General features: G+C 32.3%; 1 protein-coding gene and 1 non-coding gene across 4 annotated transcripts; both read right to left on the bottom strand.

Annotated features, from left to right (window-relative positions):
* Window positions 1-10,347: 10,347 nt before the first annotated feature.
* TRNAS-AGA lies at window positions 10,348-10,429 on the bottom strand. Its single transcript has one exon. It is a non-coding gene; the product is annotated as a tRNA-Ser (tRNA).
* Window positions 10,430-13,775: 3,346 nt separating this feature from the next.
* LOC115995107 (microfibrillar-associated protein 1-like) lies at window positions 13,776-17,890 on the bottom strand. Of its 3 annotated transcripts, none has more exons than XM_031119540.1 (3): window positions 17,650-17,890; window positions 15,148-16,478; window positions 13,776-14,905 (listed from the first exon to the last, which is right to left on the bottom strand). In XM_031119540.1, exons 2-3 carry the CDS (start codon window positions 16,332-16,334, stop codon window positions 14,791-14,793), a joined length of 1,302 nt encoding a protein of 433 aa, XP_030975400.1. In that variant the 5' UTR covers window positions 16,335-16,478; window positions 17,650-17,890; the 3' UTR covers window positions 13,776-14,790. The 3 variants fall into 3 exon arrangements, with proteins under 3 accessions (XP_030975400.1, XP_030975399.1, XP_030975402.1); XM_031119539.1 differs by having other exon boundaries at window positions 17,629-17,890; XM_031119542.1 differs by having other exon boundaries at window positions 14,831-14,913; window positions 17,629-17,890.
* Between the last annotated feature and the right edge of the window lie 3,748 nt (window positions 17,891-21,638).

Below are 21,638 nucleotides of genomic sequence, written 5' to 3' on the forward strand. Positions count from 1 at the left end.
CAACAATGATATCCAGAAAACCTACATATCTGACTTTAAGCAGGATTCTGGTACTTTTAGAAATTTTGAGAATCTGCTAGGACCAGTAAATGATTTAATTTCTTTGAAATTTTTTATTGTTAGGTGATGGATTTGACCTTATTTGGCTATCTAACATCCTTGACCTTGAGTTTGGGATCTGTAGTATCTATGTTATTTGAAATGCTAATTGTTGTATTTGATCACACTTTGGTTTAACCTTGGTAGGCTAGGTTGCTGGTCTGTTTTAATACACTCGAGTTGTAATGGATTTGGTACTTTTGGCTAATGTTGCTGATCAGCTGGATTTTTTTTTTGGGTTGCATTAAGCCAGCATGTCCATCTAATAATATAAATTAGATTAGAATGATTCAGACATTAAGCCAGTTTTGCTGAATGGGTTACATTACATGGACCTTCAATTGCTTCAAGACCTTTAATTGCTTCAAACACATGCAAATGGGTTAATTATTGGACAAGCTGAGGTAGTTGTCCATAAAAAGAGAAATTTTGGTTTGAACATTTGCATCATGAGTTGCAGATATTTGATGATATTTGTAGTGTTTTGGTGGCTTTTGGTGTTGTTTTTGGTTGGTGGTTGATACTACCTAGTTTAAGGTATTTTTTTGGTGGCTATTTCAGGAAAATTATCTCTTATAAATGTGGGAGTGCAAAGATAAAATATTTCTTTCTACTAGAGTTTTTGAAAATTTTAAGTAGGAGTGAAGTTCCGGTCGAGTCTATCTCCCTTGGTTAGAATTAGTCATCTATGAATCCCTAAGCCTGAAGACATTAATGACCTGTTTGGAAGTTTAGAGAGAGAGGAGAGTAGAAGGGAGGAGAGTAAAGGGGAATGATTATCCTCTATCTTGTTTGGATGTTTTTAAAATTAGTAAGGGAGAAGAGAGTGATTAGTCATTCCTCTTGTTTGGATGTTTTTAAAATTAGGATGGAGAGGAGAGAAAATGATTTAAATAGACAAATTTATCTCTATTTGAAAAAGAATTTGTAACATTGATCTATGATTAATTTATCAGTTTTGTAAAGTCTTGAATCTGATTATCATTTATCCAAATCTTAGAATATAAACACGAAACCACAATTTTCAACAACTAGTGCAGTTTATACATACAAATGCGTATCTAAAAATTCTATTATTACAGATCATACCAAAAAAAAAAATTGCTAATTAAAAAAAAATACAAAAAAATACAAGAGAAATTGCAAATTATGATTTTATTTTTTATTAAAAGTACTAACATATTACGAAAAATCAACAACCAAATTGGCCTACTGTAGCAGAAATTCAATAATTAACATGTTAATTTCTTGAACAAAATGCACATAGCAAGCCAAAGTTGAAGCAAATCCATAAACTTTAGTAGTTTTTTTGTAATTCAAAAAAAGAAAAAGAAAACGAAATGCTTAGTGCACTATTTAGTTGCCAAGAAAGAAAGAAGAGAAAGAAATGATAGAGAATTTGACAGACCTTGACGAGAGAGTGAGCGAGAGCGAAGCCGGCTACGCTAGCACCGGCGATGATAACGTTGGCATTAGTGGATCTACATTCTCTGTTAGCGATGGCGGTGATGTAGTTCACCGCCTTGGTTTACGCCTCTCCAGCGACCTTTTTCTTCGTGGCGACAAAGCTATAAATCGCAACGACGAGCGTGAAAATCAAGACGACGATCGCTTCCAACGTGTATTGATCCAAAGCCACCGCCACTGATGAATGTTCGAGCCCAAGCAAATGGCCAATCTTGTGCACAGCCACCGACTTGAGATCAATCGCTGCAAGCAACGTGGACTTGGTGACGACGTCATCGACGACCCACGACTCGGTGGCATCTAAATAGTGAGATTCATTTTTTTTTTTTCATTTACCTTAAATTTTCTCAGGAAACAAACAAAGATTATTTATATAATCAGTTTGTAATTTTGTTAATTTAAAAAAGGGTAAATTAGAGAATTCATTTGGTCAATAATTTATCTACTCTACTCTCCCTCCAAATCTCTCAAATCTGGGGGAATTAAAAAATGAGGGGTTAGAGGTAGTTGAAACCCCTCCAAACCCATCCCCCCTCATTCTTTAAAAAACTTCCAAATAAGGTAATTGAATTACTCTTCCTCCCTTTACTCTACTCTTCTTTCTTTTTTAAACATCCAAACGGAGCATAAACTGAGTGAGGATGGTGGAAACATGGGTCTAAGAATGTATATGGTAACAAAATACAGTGATATTCTTTTTTTTTTTTTTGGGAGAAAAATATGGTGATATTCTAAGAAGGGACCCCTTGAACTTGGATAAATTCCTAAATTAGTCATATCATCATGTTAGCTTGTTGGTCGGAAAATGCTATTATGTGTTGTGCATTGATGCTGCTTATATATATATATATATTTATATCATATAGTATACTAATATAATAAAAGTTGAGTTTAGAAGCCATGGTTGTGCTAAGTGGCTTTACCAAATTACAATTTTTTTTTTTTTAGATTTTAAAATATGTATATAATTTTTTTTCTCCTATAATTTTTAAATTGATAAAAATCTTAATTTGATTACAATCCAAATTCTTCATCTAATCCATTTGCAATAATTTTTAAGTTGATAAAAATCTTAATTTGATTACAATCTAATCTCATGAATTAAGAAAAAAAAAAAACTTTCATTGGGAGGATATACACACAGAGAGGAATTAATAATAAATTTGTTATCTACTTTTTTTTCAAATATATAGTTTTAATTTATTTATTTTTGGATAAATATCAAATTTTTGGATAGAAAAAATAAAAAAAAGAAGAAGCTAATAACATTAACAACTTGATCTTTACTGTATATTAGGAAAAAAATTATAATTAACGTCAGCAACTTGATTTTTACCATATATTAGGAAAAAAATTGTAATTAACGTTAACAACTTGATTTTTATGGTATTTGATTTAAAATAAATTCCTTTTTTTTTTTTGCTTATAACAACTTCTTCACAATTTAAAATTATTGTTTTAAATAGAAACAACTTCTTATCAACTCTTTTTTTTTTTTGGGTTGAAGTTTACCCTGGTTGAAATTTTATTTGTTGGATAAATATAGGAATAATTATGGATAATAGTTTTATTATACCATGATTCTCATCTTTAGATTTTCAAGTTACTATAACTAATAAGGCCAAATTCATGATCTTTTTCATTAATATTTTGAACCTCCAAGTTTCTATCATTTTTTAGGGTTATTTGTTATTTGTTTTTCTCTCAAATTTAGTCTCTCTTGGCTTCAAAAAATAAATTCACAATTTTTTTGGTTATTTTTTTTTTTATTTATTCATTTTTTTTAGGGAGTTTCCTTGAGGTTTCGAAGCACTCGATCAAAATTTTTTCTCAAAAAAATTTCTTGAAGTTTATATTTACACATCTTGTTTTGATAGGGTGAAATTCGGTGCCTTCTCCCTCATTTTCAAAGACAAAAATTCAATTTTTACGTAAGTTTATCTACTTTTATTTTTTAATGTTTAGTAATTTGGGTTGTTCATAATTCTTAACTATTACATTGATGTTACCACTTAAATATGCTTTCAATTATTGAATTTAGGGTTTTCCATTTAAATATACACTTGAGTTTTAATTTGCAAACTCCCTTTATATTTTTCAGGCATCTCCTTTTATATTAGTTGCATAATTATCTACCATATTCCATTTAATTAATTTTGGACTTATATATGATTTTTTTATTTATAAAAATTTAATCTTACACAATATACATTCATTATATAACTTAAAGTAAAAAGTTACTTATTTTAAAAACGAGTAAAAGATTAATTTATTTTTATTATCTATTTAATTTTAGTTAATATAATTATTTTTTTCCAGTAATTTACACATGATTCTTGATAAAGTCGTGCATCGCACATGTATAATATTAGTATATTATAAAATTGAAGCTTGACTTTTTGTTAATCTCACAAGAACTTGCCACCTAAGTTTTGGAAGTTTCACAATTTTCCACATCATTATTAATTTAAGACTTTATTTCTTCACAATTACAACTGATTATTCTTTTTTTATTTATTTAAAATTTTTAAGAGAAAACACCGATTGTAAACACTGGATCTTTTTTAACTCATAATTAAAATCTTTCTCCACAATCCCTAAATGGCTAAATGTGAAGCTTTGCCTCTATTCCACTATCTTCTTGGATTTTTTTTTTTCAAAATAACTCTGAATCTCAAACAATTTCGTTAGTTAACACATTTTCAAAAAAATTTAGCAAACTAACATCTCGATTGCATAGAACTCGATTTTGTTGTGCTAAATCGAGTGGAAAGAGGTCGAGTTCCATGGAAATTGAGTCTTTGAGACTTGATTTCCCTGTGAGGCACGAACATCATCAGACCAAAGAACAAGAAAAACAACGAAGCATCATCAAATCCAAAGACCTAGACAAGAAAAACAACGAATTAGAGGAAAACCTTCGACTGGAGCTTTGTCGCCATTGCCGTCACCGCCTCCTAGAACCTCTAGTTTGTGTTTCTTCTTTGTTTAGTTTGGGTTTCTAGGTTTTCTTCTTTGGTTTTGCCTTCTTTGTGTAGTTCTTCGTGTAGTTTTCTTTGCGTAGTGGGTTTCTTCGGCTTCGTCTGACCTATTCATGGAACTTGAGTATATAATGCTCGATTTCCATGCATAGAACTTCTTGAGTTCATCATACTCGATTTAGCACATCAAAATCGACTCCTTTAAACTCGAGATGTTAGTTTGTTCAAATAGTTTTAAAAACGTGCTAACTCACAAAATTGTTTGAGTTTTAATGTTATTTTGAAAAAAAATCCCCTATCTTCTTCAGTGACAAACCCTAAACGACTAGAAGTATGTTCATAAAAAGTACATGTAATTTGGCGTTTTATATTTTTTTGTTTTGTATTCTTAACCCAATGCCTCACTCCAGGGGCAAAATCAAGAATTTTTGTTTGGGGGGTTCAAGTTGCGGCAGTAATATATTTATCAAGACAATCCCCACATACATATATATATATATATATACACACACACACACACACATGTTTTTTTTTATTACACACACACACACACACACACATATATAGACACACCAAGAAAAAAAAAAAATAGAACTTAGTATTTTCAATCAAAATTATGTTTGATGGTGATCCTTCATAAAATCAAATTCATTTTTTCCATTTTCATGGTGAAACTCTTAGAAAATTTCATTTTAAATACAAATTATCAAATTTTATACTAAAGTAAGTAAAAAAATCTTTCAATTGAACTAATGAAATTTTCAAAAATATGAATGATTCAAAACTTGGAGGAATAAATTAGTCTCCAAACATATTTGAAGCTATCTTGCTTTAACCTATTATGTAGCAACTAAAGACACATTTCATGTATAGTTTTAATAACAAGATTTTTTTAATGAGTCAATAACTTGTATATCGCCACATAACGGGTTAAAAAAGATATATTCAAACATGTTTGATACCAAACTTTATCAAATATTTAACAAATATAAGAGCACATTTTACAATAAAAAATAAAATTGTGAAAAATAAAGTTATATCTTTATTACTATTAGACCAATTATTTTTTTTAAAGGTATCATTGGACTAATTCAAATATTTGGGAGGACCAACTCTTATTTTTATAGTCTAAATTTTAAAAACATTAAAATAATTATATATATATTTAAAAAAATTTCAAAATTTTGGGGGGCCATGGCCACCCCACCCTTCAACACAACTCCGCCCCTATCTCGCTCTATTCTTCGTTGTAGTTTTTGTGAAATCATGCAATGTAAACTCCTTAACAATAAAGGATGTATAGCTGACTTACTCTCCTATATAAATCTATTTGTGTTTTGGCAAACTGTTTTTATTTATTTATTTATTTGTTTAAATTTAATGGATGGTGCTGATTTCTCCCTACAGCTTCTTTCTCTTCAAGATTTTCTGAGGGTTCTACTATGTTCCAAAGCATCTTAGATGAAGGCGGCTAGAAAGTAGGGAGAAACACGTCTTAATTTTATGGCTTCACAATTTATTTATTTGATTTTTTTAAACCAAATTTTACCACTTGTTTCTCTTAAAACCCCAAAATCCCTGCTTGAACCACACTGCCAGCCACTATCCCAGTGCTTTTGGGCTTCCTATACCAGCGTTTTTGAAAAATGCCGCTATAGGCCTCTAAAGCGCTGGTTTTGAGCCGCCATAATAGGATTTCCTATATTAGCGTTTTCAAAAAGCGTTGGTAGAAGCTTATCTATTACGGCGGTTTGTAAAAATGCCGGGAAAAAAACGCTAGGACTGGATGATTTTTTTGTAGTGACAACTCACAGATTTCAACTTTGAATCTTCTGAATCTTTAAATTTTGTTGCCCTTTCAAAAGTTTTAACATTTGAAATTTTGGGTTCCTTCTTTGCATTATATGAATCTGTTTAGAAGATTTCAACAACAATATATAGTCATAGATTATTCTTTTGAGGATAAATCATCTTTCTTTTATATTTCTCTTCATAGTTTATTCATATTTTTTCTATAATCGTCTGTTTTTGTATATATATATATATATATATTTTTTTTTTTGTATTATATAGTCATAGATTATTCTTTTGAGGATAAATCATCTTTCTTTTATATTTCTCTTCATAGTTTATTCATATTTTTTCTATAATCGTCTGTTTTTGTATATATATATATATATATATATATTTTTTTTTTTTGTATTTTTTTACTTTCATAGCCTGTATGTTTGTGTATATTCTTTCTTTAATAGTCTGCGTGTATGTGTCTTGGTACTAATTAACTTATGCAAAAGCTGTAAAGATGCCTTCTTTTTTATGAAGAGTCCTGTGTTTTTTTATGACTTTGGTGAGTCATATTCTTAAACGATCGTAATGGTTTCCTTTGACGTGGGTTTTATTCATATTGGTTTTAGAGTTTATTTCGTGTGCTATTTCTTAGCTTATATTATAGATTGTAATATATATACACACACATCAAACTGTTTAGTTGATTTTGTTTTTGAAGTTGTTTTCCAGCGTTGGACATTACACAATGACATTTTGGTTTCAAAATATTGTTTCTAGGTTTTATATTATATTTAAATACTGTTAAGTTTATAATAATAATAATAATAACCATCCAGAATATTGTTCATTGGTTATTCTTATACACCATTGTTATAACAATTTCAATTTTTGGTGTTCTAGATTTTGAGATATAGTAGTTTTGGATTAGAATAAATTACAATTTGTTTCAGAATTGTCTTATTTATGTTGGACGCATATATATATATATATATATATATATATATTTGATAATTTGATAGAAATATTGTTTTACCGTTGTATGTTTTGATTCTAAACATATGTGTTTGGAAATGATGTTTCTGCATATATTAGATTTTTTTTATTTTTATTTTTATTTTTATTTTTTATGGATTTTAGTTTTGCTAATATTTGGTCTAAATGGGAAAAAAAAAAATCTTAGGGATCATTAGAGACAGTCAGACATTGTGTAGTACTTGCTAATGGAAAATGGGGATCTATGGGTTATGAAATACGGATTTTAATGAAATTTCTCAGATCAGTTGATAGTATGGGATTAAGGGGTTTGTGCTTTTATCGATAGGTATTGTAACATGTTGCTACAATAGACACGTATTAAACAATAAGTTTAGGGCACTTTTTTTTTTTTTTTTGGAACTCGGATATAACATTTTTTTTAAATATTAAATTCCTATTTTGCAGATTTTATTTTGAAGTTAGATCAAGATCTTGATCTAACTTCAAAATAAAATCTGCAAAAAATCTGCACTTAGTATATTGGGAACAAATTCAATTTATGTTCCATAAGTTTTTTTTATGCATTGTAAATTGATGATGTACAAAAAATCGTCAGTGAGTTGATTGTCCACACATGTGTCAATGGGTATACTTAAAGAACAAAAGAGAAGAACCCATCAAAGGGCACCAGTAGGGTACTGGCCAAAGACTCTCCGAAGGTTAAGTCAGAAGAGAGCTCTAACAATGCTAGAGAGTATGAGTTTTAGAGAAATTGTGTGTACCTTGGTATGTGAGGGTTTTGAGACTTTTATAGTAGCATAGGATTGACATCTGTTCCTTAGCTTAGAAGTCTTTTCCTTATAGGATCCTTTTTAATTTGCGTATCTTACGGAAATCCTTTCCTTGTAGGTCTGTCCTTGATTAGGGTTAGCTGTGGAGTACAAGTTATTTCCTTTTAGAATTTCTTGGAGACCACTTAAGCCACGTGGGTGCCACGTGGTCTTGAGACCCGTCCACCTCTTTTCCTTGTAACTCAAATCCGTCCATGTAGAGAGAATATCCGTCTACTAGTATCGTACCATTAGTTCCATTTAAATGGATTTGTCAGCCTAAATTTTGTACTCTATAACCCTCAATTATGGTTGGGTGTAGGGTGCAAGGCTTTTCCATATCAGGTTTCTTGATGAGCACTTCCAGTCATGTGGGAGCCACGTGAGTACCGTACGTCTCCCTCTATTGGGTTTGTTCGCCGGGGGTCCGTCCCCTTTGTTGGGTCTGTCCATATTGAAGTTCACTTAACTGAGGTTCGTTTCCTCTGCATCCATCTACCCACCGAAATGTATTTGTAAGTCTTGCCATGTCGTCAGCTTTGTAGGTCTAAAAATACCCTTATCATAAATAATAATAAATGTTATTTTTAATGAAATTTTCAGTAGGTTTTCATAGCAGCCCTTGTTGACCCTTTTGGTTTTGATGTAGAGGTTGCCCTTGCCCTCGAGTACGGTAAGATCAGACCACCATCAGGTCTCTTTTCCGTGATCTAGGATTTGCAGTACTCGATATATTGTGTATGTATGTTGGGTGAGAGAGAGAAGTAGGAGTTAGAATAGAAAAGCTTTATTTATTTATTTTATTTTAAATGATAAAGAAGAATTTGGAGGTGGTTGTTTGGGAGGCTGGCGGTAAGGTGGTAGTCCTTGCATGGTTGTTGGAGAGAGAGGAAGATGGCGAGAATACGGAGAGAGAAAAAAAGAAAACGAATTTTTGTTGCAGTTTACTATATATATAGGGTGATATTCTATTTAAAAGCATAACGTGCATGGCATGTGATAGTATTTTCTATCTGGCCATCTAATATTGGAATGGTAATAGAAGGATCAATTTGGCCTTAGTCGAAGTTCAAGAGCTTCTAATTTTACATAGAAGAGTAAGATTAGTTTGATTTTGATCCAAAATTCTGAGAATGTTCTTACATTTAGCCTCTGCTAATAATTAATTCATGATAGCTTCTCTGGCGACGTGTATTGTCTCTTCTATACATTTAGAACAACCTAATGGGTTGTGGTTCCCTTTCTTATTCTTTTGTAAGAAATATAGGATTATGAACTGATGGTTTAATTCTTCAAACTTCACATTTTCTTGATGGCGCGTGCTTCAGCTCAAAGTCACATGTGAACTCAAAAGCATTCGAAGACAATATCCTTTGTATATATGAATGGAATTAGGAACGAATAGTAATGGTGGCTTTGGCTGCACGCATGAGTGGATTGGACCAGTTTCTGAAACATTAGAAATGTTATCAAGGAGTAATATTATATGGAGGATATCCAGATTGTGATTAAAAACTTTTTTTAATTCAAAGGCCTAGAATAAAAGTGCTTTTAATCTCATCCACTGTAAGTGGTATTGTATGGTACAATAGTCCTAGTTATTATACCAAATCTCAATTCAAGGATATCTTTTTTAAGAATACAAATCATCTGTTCCATTTTTTGTATTTCATTTTTATGTTGCACCAATCATAACTTCCTACATTGGTGGTTTTATGAATTTTTTTTTAGCATAGCCATTAAGAGCATTCATATTAGTTTATATAAAATGGCATAAGAGTTAAATTTCGCACAGCCAACCACAAAAATCATTCACATCAACTTATTTATTATTGTGCAAAATTCACTTATTGTTTCAGTAATTTTGCAAATATACATGGTTATGTTCATATACAAATTTGTTTTTTAATACTTTCTTTACTCATATATATAGAGAGATAATTTGGGAGAGTAGTAAAAAGTTGATAAAGAAATAATATTTTAATAAAATGTAGTGTAAAATAGATAATTTGATATGTATTTTTTTGAAAAGTGGTTATGTAATATAGAAAAATTAAGTTTTTATGCTAAAAATATAGATAAGAATTTTTACAGCTAGAAATTTTTATTAACTCAACTTATTAATTTTTGTAAGTGTTTACAATTATTGGTCAGTGGAAATTTCAGAGTCATTTGCAGCAAAAATATAAATTGGATAAAAAACCAAACGTGAGCAGCAGGATTCGAACCTGCGCGGGCAGAGCCCACATGATTTCTAGTCATGCCCGATAACCACTCCGGCATGCCCACCTGATGCAAAGATTAGTCCATAATCCGACATTATTTGCTATGCCTGCCTACCATTGAAAAATATTCCAGTATTATAGAATCCAACAAAATTTATGAGGCGCAGTTCTATGTGGTATGTGCTCCTCAATTTATGGTTTCCTGTGTAAAAAGGAAAAGTAGTGTGTTTCTATGTTTGCACTTAATATATAACAATCGGATTTTGTTTATCAAGTTGGATAGGACTCCTGTTATATGAGTATTAGTGTACTACAATGCTGAGGAGGAAAGCTAGGCTATATATAGTTGTGAGTTCAATGTATTTGAAATGAGTATCTTGATTGCATCTCTTGAGAAATGATACAACAAATGTTGGTATGTACTTCAGAATCTTAGATGATATCAACAATTATTTGTTCCACATTTTTCACCATTAACAGAAAGGATTCAGTTGTTTTTCCATTTTTCTGTGAACTTTGCTCTTGAAGTAATTTATGGTAAGTGAACCTTTTAGGCAGATTGCAATTTATGCAGTGTGTTAACATTTATTTTTTAGTAATTAAATTTATTTTTTAATAATAAAAAAATAGAAGATAGATTTGAATCTATAACATTTGCTCCATGATAATTTTTTTTTTTATCATCATGTCAAGATACCAATTAGTTTTTAGTGTAGGTAGGATTTGAATTTTTTTCTTTTCTTTTTTTGATAAAGTTTTAACCTATGACGTTCGCTCTTGATGATAGCTCTTTTATCATCTAATCAAGACACTAGTCGGTTTTTGGTACAGGCGGAGATTGAACTCTATATCTCTTATTTAACCATCACATATTTTACTAGTTGAGTTAACTAGAACGCAAATATTGGATTTGAACTTAAGTTCCTTATTCTAATGCAATAGACTATATAAATTGATCTAATTAGAACTAACTATAGTGGTCTAACTTTTGTTTACTTTGTGTAGGGAGTAAGATGATAATGCCAAAGTGAAGATAGCATTCCAGACTCTCCTGAGTCCCGACTTATGTGGGAAATGTTGTTAGAAATCCTAATAAGGAAAAATTCAAAGAAACTAGACTCAGTAACCAAACTTTTCGTGTTAGTATTACTTCTTACTTCTAAGATTAGTTGTACATAACTACATTTAGTTCAGTCTAAGACCAATAAAACCCTAATTTATTATTGGTTTTACACATTTTAGATCGTTTGTAGAAAATTCCAAAATATAACAAGTTTTCCCCACTTTGATATTTTAGGTACACAATTGCTCATACTCCCTCCGTTTCATTTTGATAGTCCTATATTCTATTTTGAAAAGTCAAAAACACAAGATTAATAACTTTCTTAGCTGGACTTTAGCTTGTTTAAAACTCGATAACTCATTTTCTTAACTTACACAACATTAATAAAATATAGTTTGGGTCACTTTTGTTCTTGGATTTTCTAAAATGATAATTTATTGTTAAGAGTTTTGTAATCTGTAGTGTTGCTCAATTCTCCCGGGAAAGAGAACTTGGATTTGAATCCCCCTCAACCTTTTGTTGTTAGGGGAAAAAAATGCATTAAATAATGTTCCTAAACATAACCAATAAAATGAGATTCATAATCATTACACTTTTTTCTTAAACATGCTACCCAAAATAATATGAAAATAGCCAAAAGGAAAAATGTGTTATCTTCTTTAGTGACCGAGTCACTTCTAATCATTGAATGATTGGACAATCCCAATCACCTAGGTATTATGAAGAGTCTAACACTTAATCTTTGATCCTCAAAATGGGTTACATGCCAATGTCTTAGTTGACAAATTGAACCCTTATTAGAAGTGTTTGAATTTTACTCCCTGAGGTTCTATCCTATTTGCATCAATAGCCCCTCCATCAAGTGCTACATAAACTTGTCACGTGTGTTTAGTTTATCCCATAAAATGATGCCACATCATTTTTTAATTATTTAATTTTTTTAGGCTACAAAAATGATGTAATATCATTTTATTGCAAACTAAACACGTGTGACAAGTTTATGCAATACTTAACGGAAAATGTGGATGGAAGAGCTATTAATGCAAACTGAATAAAACTTTAGAAGGTAAAATCTAAATTCTAAAATTTCAAAGTATAAAATCCAAACATCATCAAACTTTAAGGGTGTACTTTACAATTTAGCCTTATTAATAAAATTTTTGTGTTTTTGTTTGCTGCCAATTCCAAACAATGACTTACAAGGCTATTCTAAGTGGGGAAGCTAGGGGCGGTGCCACCTTTAGTTCAGGGGGTTCAAATGAACCCCCTAAGACGGCCATTTTTTTTTTTGAGTGACTTTTGATTTCCTAAAATAAAATTTTGAACACCCTGTCTCTAATTTTTTTTAGACTCAACTAATATAAACTTGAGGATGACCCTATTAACAAACTATTTTTGTAAATAACGTTATAATTAATTTGAGAAATTCTATATTCATAATATTTTCCCAACACTTTTACAAAAAATTTTAAGTAGCAAATTGTTACTGACTATTACTATTGGGTAAAAAAGTAATTTCAGTGGTGGTTTCAAATTAGAATCAGTAACAACTTAGTACCTAAGATTTATTGTGAAAATGTTGTAGACATAACAATTCTCAATTAATTTATACTTTTGACCAAATATATGACCAGAGTAGCTGATTTTGAATGTACTTTTAATTTGTTATTTCTTGAGTTTGAGTTGGGACTGGGGGCGTGAGTCAATTAGTTAGTGGGTAACAAATGTTAACACTAAAAGAGAATCAAATAATTAGATAGATGGTGATTCTTAAAAAAAAAAGAAAAAAAAAATTAGACCAGGGGTGTGGGATAGGAGATAGATTGGGTGAAGATAGAAGCAAATGTTAACACAACAAAAATTTTCTTAATACAATTACAAAGACCAATTGTTATCAAGTGAAGTTGAATTGTTAAATAAAATAATTGTAAGAGTATAGACAAAAACTGATAAATAAAAACATTCTAAGCTTTGATAAGTAAAATTCACTTAACAACAATACTTAACATGTTTATTGTATTTAGAAATAATAGATGATTTCTAATATTTAATCTTAGAAGCAATAATTAATATGTTCATTGCCTAAAGAACTTATAGTTTATCTTTATTCTCTTACTAGTACTATGTACAAATTTGAATAAGGAAATCACGTAAACCGCAAGATATATCTTTTACCCAAGATACATCTTCTTATTGACCCCTCTAGAAAATTTTTTTGGAGCCGCCACTGGGAAGCCTTACTGTCCTGAGTCAGGATTGGTAATATTTTAATATCTCCATTTGCTATTTCAAAATTTTCCATCCACGACATTATTTATTTATTTTTATTTTTTTGAGAAAGCACAACTAAAAGTTAAAGGAACTATATTGACACAAAAATAAAAGGTTAAGGACTCAAATGAGACATTTAAAAAGGTTAAAAACCATTTTAAAACATAGGGTAAAGATTGAGCACCAAAGTGATAATTAAACCGATTATTTTTTTCTAGCAGGCTCAATGCCTAATTTCTCTTGAATGCTCCTGGCCTGATAACATCTAAATTATACTCTGAATATATCTGATGGAAGATACATGTACGACCTTGCTATTGGCATTGGGTAATCACAACCTTCTTAGCTGATTGACAAAGCTATCCTATTGACCAGACTGCGGCCTCACAACATTTTGGTAATTCGATCTCATTTTCCTGAAATATGAAAAGAGAAATAAAATGAAACCAGTTAGACCCAGTAACAGCAATCAATAATGATGCATAAACTGAGAACTAGAAAAGGCACAACAGTTATATACAACTTAAAAGAAATATGATTAATCAATTGGTTAATTAACCGGAACCTTAACAGTTGGTTTTTCCACTTATCCATCATGATTAGAAGGAGAAACTCCTTAGTGGGCAGTGGTTTTCTTTCAAAAAATGATCATCTCCATTTAAATAGAACCATTTCATGATTTAGATATTCCTACTGCCATCATTTAAAACTTTAAATGACAAGACAATCAGTGCACTCTTAAATTCAAAAAATAAAATTTTAATCAAAATAACTTATCTCAATTTCAAATGAAGTGGCTTTCCTACAAACTGAAACAATGCAAGTCAAAATGATCAAACACGTCTATTCCCCTCCCTGTGTATTTCTGAGGTCACCAAATCGTAATCTCATGTTGAAATATTCTAAGGTGCATTTCTGTCCACAAAACTCAAGCTATCTTCACCTGCCTTAGTTGCTTTGAATTCATAATAACCGCCTTAGCCTGCTTCTAAAATTAGTACAAAAGGAGGCTATCAAGCCTACATATTCAATTCTCCAATAAGATGATTGATAAAAAGGCTACAGGAATACTTTCTATACGTGCTCTAAAATCAACGAGACTCCCAATCCTTCAATTTCTTGCTTCCTTTAGGTTTCGCTATAGGTGCATTCATTCCAGCCATTTTTGCATTGTATTTTGTGCGTAGAGGATCATTGTATGTCCACCTGCTCAACAAACAAATATTTGAGAATTGAGATCAAGAATAGACATGGGTAAAGAATATTCAAGTAACCAAAAGTAGCATAAAGTTTTTATTTTTTACTTCACATACACATCATCAAAATATAGAACTGATGTAGCAAAGACTAACAAGAATCAGTAGAGAAGCAGATCACTATCAAAAGTGAATGTATATATGATATAACAATTACTAATGAAAGAAGAATAATCAAAGGATCCAACTTACGGGTTGTCCCAGTCGGTTGTATCCTCATTGACAAGATGAGTCCATTTTGTCCTTCCACTACGACCAAAGTGCTTGACCTGCATGACCTTAGGCAATATTGTCTTGTCCATCTTATCTTCTCCAGTTGGGGCAGAGAAATCCCGAGTGTAAATATTATCTGATCCAGCAGTTGCAGCAGTGTCATCAGCATTTGACTGGAAGAATACACCCTTGTGGTAATATTTCTGCATGAACCTCCATTTCTGCTTTGGTGGTGGAGCAGGTTTTGGATTCTTCCTCTCCCACTCCCTCCTCTCTTCCTCCGTCATGTTTCTCACCCTCTCAATCTCTTCCTTCTCCTTCAACATTGACTCACGGTCCTCCCTATCCCTCTTGATCCTAGCAATCTCCCTCACCTTCCAAGCTTCATACTCCTCTGCCTCATTAATTTCATCATCAGTATCTACATCAGCAATATTTGCCTCCATTTCCAAATTCTTATGAATCTCTTCATCCTTTCGGATCTCCTCAACCACAATCTGCTTGGTCTGCATCTTCCTCTCCTCCAATCTCTTCTTCTTTGATTCCTCAAGGGCCCGTTCCTCAGCCTCAAGACGTTCCCGCTCAGCAATGGTATCCCTCTCTGACTTGGGAACAAAGACAGGCTTAACCATTGCAATACCCACATGTTCTTCCTCCGAGTTGGTCTCATATTCAGATTCCTCTTCCTCCTCCTCCTCCTCCTCTACCTCCTCCTCCTCTTCTTCCAGAAATGCAGCCTCTTCCTGCTCCTGAAGCAACTTCTCCCTAATTCTTCTTCTCCTTTCCTCTAAAGCATCTGCATCATCTTCCTCCATATCTAACTTTTCCTGCCTTCTAGCTTCCTCTTCAATTGTTGAAACAATCTCAGCTTGTCGAATGCGCCGGTGATCAGCTCTCACTTCCTCACGATTATCTATCCTACTCTGAGCCAAGCGACGCAGCCTAGCATCATCCTTCCTAACAATATTTGAGTCTTCCTGACTCGGGAACGCTTGTTCCAGAGCGACCACTCTATCCATCTGAACATCTCCATCTTCATGGGCATCATCAGCCCATTCAGGTGCTCTACCAGGCCAATACCTTTTAACTTTTGTTTGCCCAATTTTTCCCCTAAGCTTATCCCTAATGGCAATTATAGTATCACTAACACCTGCTGTCACCGACATTGTAATTTGTGATACAAGCCCAGAATAATAAGAGTGCCAAAAGGGAAAAAGAACTGACAGAAACCTCCCTGCTCTTCCCTGTTTCAAATCCTAATTCATCAGAGTTCAACCCTCAAACATTGACAATTACCAGGTCTGTAATCCCTGAAAGTGAACAAATAACAGAAGAATTTAGCATATGTTTTGGCCAATATTGCACACAAAATAACCAAATAACAACTGAATGTATCCATTATGCAGATATATTATTGGTAGAAGCATTCCAATAACAAAAGAAAATATGAAATTCAAGCAGAAATAAAAGAAAGTAACCATTTTTCATCAATGATCAGTTGTACTAAAATTATACACAAGGACATGGAAGTGCTAAGAATTGACACTTTATCAGAAAACAGACATTACCATCTCTTCTAGAAGTAATTGAAACTCTCAATAACAAACTCTTTGACACTATATCTAGAACAAAAGGGTCCAAGTAATATAAACATAACTGTGGATTCAATATTGGAATTTTTCTAATTTTGACCCAGTACTAAAACCTCTAAATTAGAAAAACTATTTCTTAGAAACCAAAGGCCTCTAATCTGAACTTCCAATGAATTAATCAAAACTATTATACTTCAAAACAAGAGTGGGAAAAAAGACCAAAAGGAACCCTTTTTTTTTTTTTTTTTTTTTTTAAGTGGCTTAAATTTACCATGTAATAACTCTACTTAATTTATGTGTATTTATATGTATACCCATCTATTTATAACCTGGTGGGCAGGGGTAGACGGTACCCAGTGTTGAACATACGCCAGGCTCCACAATTAACCAAATTTCAAACACAGATAGCAGTTTCTCAAAATGGCATTAATTTTAATTGATATGCGGGTTTCAATTTAAGTCCAAAGCACAAAATGTTTACATAATATCATAATTTAAATCAACCCATTGGAACAACTAGACAAATCTTATTAATATTTCTGCCATCATAAATCTACCCAAGAAACCTTATTTTTATCAAAGAAGGGATTTCTACACAATTACAGCAAAGGTAACGAAGTGCTTCGCCCTAAAGCATAAATGGATACCATATTAGAACAACTAGTTCTGAAATAATAATCTCCATTGAAATACTTTTATCAAAACATTAATTAACAAAACGACCGAGGTAAAATTCTTAGAGAATTCACATCAGCCTCCTCCTTAGACTAAGCTACCACCTACAACAATAGGTAGCAGCTCAGCTCCCAAACACTAAGCAAACACACACACACACACACAAAATCATGAATATATTCAGAGAACATACCAAAATAAGAAAAAAAAAAACCTATTTCCCTTTGCTTTCCCACACTTTCTCAGCACCCAAACAGCATCAAGAAGATTGTGTTTTTTTTGGGTTAAACGTTTTTGGGATTCTTGAAGTTTGTTTCTGAGAGACTAAAAGAAATGCAGAAGAATAAGGTTGTGGCACCGCTTGTGTGCAACTTTGTTTCTGAGAGAAGAAGAAGAAGAAAGTTCTGGGGAGAATGGCAAAATGGAGAAGTGGAAGGTAGTGCGGAGAGAAGAGATAAAACATAGGGTAATAAAACAAACCCAAAACGACGTAGTTTTGTGTTAATAAGGAGAGTTAAAAAAAAAGAAAAAATGCATTTACCATGGGTCGAACCTGAATTAAAAGTGTGAACACACGCACTTTTGCATGGGACACCGAAACCGAACCAAAAAATTGGACTCGGTTTCAGTGGTTTCAACCCATTTTTTAGTTTACCGGTTTTTTGCACACTCTTAAGCTAAACTAACCCAAAAAACTCTACTTTTACTAGTTTAGCTATCCATGTTTTGTATGCATACACATTAGACTCAGTACTCTATTTATTTCTCCAAAAAATAAAAAAAGACTCAGTACTCTATTTCTTACTTCATTTAAATATTTATTTTTTCTCTCCTCTCTTCATCCCAACCACCACAACGCTGCTATTGCCTCAACCCACAAAATTGTGCAAATAATAAATAATAAATGAAATTTAACATAAATAATGAAGTTTAACATAAATTATATCATGCAAATAAGGAATTCATTATTACAAGGGCCTATGATTCGCTATGTAGTTGTCACAAGTGCTCTACAAGGTTTGATAGAAGTTGAGAATGAGTTCCTCTGTTTCTAATTAATGAGATCAATAACTCCATAAATTCAGGCGTATGATCATGCGACACTAGGTCATGGGTAGTTCCATCAAATTGCTCATAATCAAGCCTTCAGCTCCATTGAGATGACGTTCATCTTCAATAATCATGTTATGCAATATTATGCATGCCATCATAATGTCTTCATTTAAATATTTATTTTTTCTCTCCTCTCTTCATCCCAACCACCACAACCCCCTCCATCCCAACCACCACAACGCTGCTACTGCCTCAACCCACAAAATTGTGCAAACAATAAATAATAAATGAAATTTAACATAAATAATGAAGTTTAACATAAATAATATCATGCAAATAAGGAATTCATTATTACAAGGACCTATGATTTGCTATGTAGTTGCCACAAGTGCTCTACAAGGTTTGATAGGAGTTGAGAATGAGTTCCTCTGTTTCTAATTAATGAGATCAATGAACTCCATAAATTCAGGCATATGATCATGTGACACTAGGTCATGGGTAGTTCCATCAAATTGCTCATAATCAAGCCTTCAGCTCCATTGAGATGACGTTCATCTTCAATAATTATGTTATGCAATATTATGCATGCCATCATAATGTCTTGTAAGAATTTCAAGTTTGAACAAACAAGTAAAAATGATTATAGATATGCTTGACATGACACTCCAATGTCCCATTCTAACACCATCATTACTGCCCCTCCTACACAGGTGGCTGAAATTAGCTTCTACCCTAAGTAGTGGCTTAAAATACTTTTTCCATATGTTGGACTATGAGCAAAAATTACATGAACTGAGAATAGCCTTGCACAGGGGTTTGATGCAGGACAAGGTAGAAAAATAAAAATAATCAGGAAATAAAAAAGAACAAGATAAATCCTAGGCTTCTATTGTCTAGGATTTATCTTGTTTTGCAAATTGTTATGCAGGAAATAAAGAGAAGAACAAGATATATCTCTCTAAATTTGAGCATTAGCATTGGGAAATTGCAATGCTATTCTATTTTACAATTCTAAAAACCACTTTATCATTTATACCATCCTATTTTACAATACTTCCACATCCCAAACTTCTATTTTTATTAAAATATTATTTTTTAATCTTTCTTTACTATTTTTTTCTAACTGAAACTTTTGTTTTCCTAGGCTTTCCAACAGTTTTTTTTTTCCTCTCTTTCTCCTTCAACCTTTAGCACCAGCTCAACACACAAAGCCACACACAGACCCATCGAACCCAAGCCACCACTGCCCACTACCCACTGCTCACCAAAATCCCACCGGAACAAAAACCCATACTAAAAAAAAAAAAAAAAAAAAAAAAAAAAAAAAAAAAAAAAAAAAACCCAGCGTCACAACAAAAGGAAAAAAAAAAAAAAAAACCCATCGGAAACCCAGAATAACCAGCCACTTCAGCCACAACCCAACCACAACAAAGCCACACACACACAAACACAAACCATCAATAGAGTCACACAAACCAGGCTGCCGATCAACAAACCCACCACCCAAGCCATTGATCAAACCATCAAACCATCAACAGCCACCACCCAAGCCACCGATCAACAAACCCACACCCAGGCCGTTGAAATACCCAAAAATCGTCATCAGAGCCACCATCGGAGCTACCGATGATCCACCCAAACGATCCACCCACCAATCAACGGATCCACCATTTCAAACCCACCGATCAACCGATCCCAACCCAATGATCCAAACCCAGCTCACCAATCCACGCTAATCCAACCTCCAACCTCAAAAATCCAAAACCCAACACTGGTGCAACGAGAGAGAGGCAGGCCGTGCGATGAGAGATGAGGGAGTGGCCGCGTGAGATGGGTGAGAAATTTCAGAGATGGGTGAGAAATTTTGGCAATGAAGCTTCGGAGAGGAGAGAGCAGATGGAGAAAGAGAAGGAAGAGTGAGAAGAGAAGAGAAAAAATGAGAGGGATAAGAGAGAAATTTCGGTTGAAATAGGAGGAGTATAATATTATTAATTTTTTACAATTCTGTGAACAGTACAATTCTATGTTTAGAATTGTACTGTAGCAGTATTGCAAAAAAATTTGCAATACTGCTGTTTACAATTTCCTGATGCAATAGTTTTTTAGGTGTAAAATGCTAAATTTCTCTTAGATATAGCATTAGCATTTCCTAATGCTAATGCTTAGAAAATTGCAAATCTCTCTAACCAGTACTCTTTATTGTCTACTATATATTTTTGTTAAGTTTGTCAAGAGAGAGCTTAGTTTCAGACAAACTTGAAGTTATGTGGTCTTTATTTATAACCAGTCGATAACCCATGCGATGCACGAGAATAACTATTGGATAAGTTTAAAATATATATATATATATTTATATATATGTTGTATATATACAAGATAGGTTTTAATATATATATATCAAAAGGTGCCTATTGAAAGGTTATCACCATTCAAATTGGATATACCAAAAAGTGTCTATTGAAATGTTATAACCCTTCATATTGGCTATATATTAAAGGTGCCTATTAACTGAAATGTACCTATTGAACGAAAAGTTGCCTATTAACTGAAAATGTGCGTATTGAATGAAAAAATGTCTATTGACCGAAAATGTGCCTATTGAACGAAAATGTTTCTGTTGACCGAAAATGTGCTTATTAAATGAAAATGTGCCTATTGACTGAAAATATGTATATTAAACGAAAAGATGCCTATTAACCAAAAAGGTACCTATTGAATGAAAATGTGTCTAACCGAAAAAAGTGTCTATTGAATTAAAAAGGTGCCTATTAACTGAAAAAATGTTTATTGAATGAAAAGATGCCTGTTGAAGGGTCATAATCATTTGGGTATAAATAGTGGTTCATATTCATTTAGTAATTTCTTATCTTTCATCTTTTTTAGAAACACAAAAATTTAGATTAAGATCTTATAAAGTTTTTAGGGTACTCTACTACATAGAGTTATTAAAATCTTGGTCTTTTATTTTGTAATAGATGGTTCAGATTATGCCATTTTATTATTCCACTAACAAAATTATCAAAATAATGGTGCCATTGACACATAAGATTTTTTTTTTTTTTGGATAGAATTGACACATAAGATTTTATTAATTCATTATAGTATTTTTAAAACTTAGAAAACCCAGATTTAAAGTTATGCATGCAATTC

The sequence above is a fragment of the Quercus lobata genome, chromosome 6 (assembly GCF_001633185.2).
Source record: "Quercus lobata isolate SW786 chromosome 6, ValleyOak3.0 Primary Assembly, whole genome shotgun sequence".
Classification (NCBI taxonomy): domain Eukaryota; kingdom Viridiplantae; phylum Streptophyta; class Magnoliopsida; order Fagales; family Fagaceae; genus Quercus; species Quercus lobata.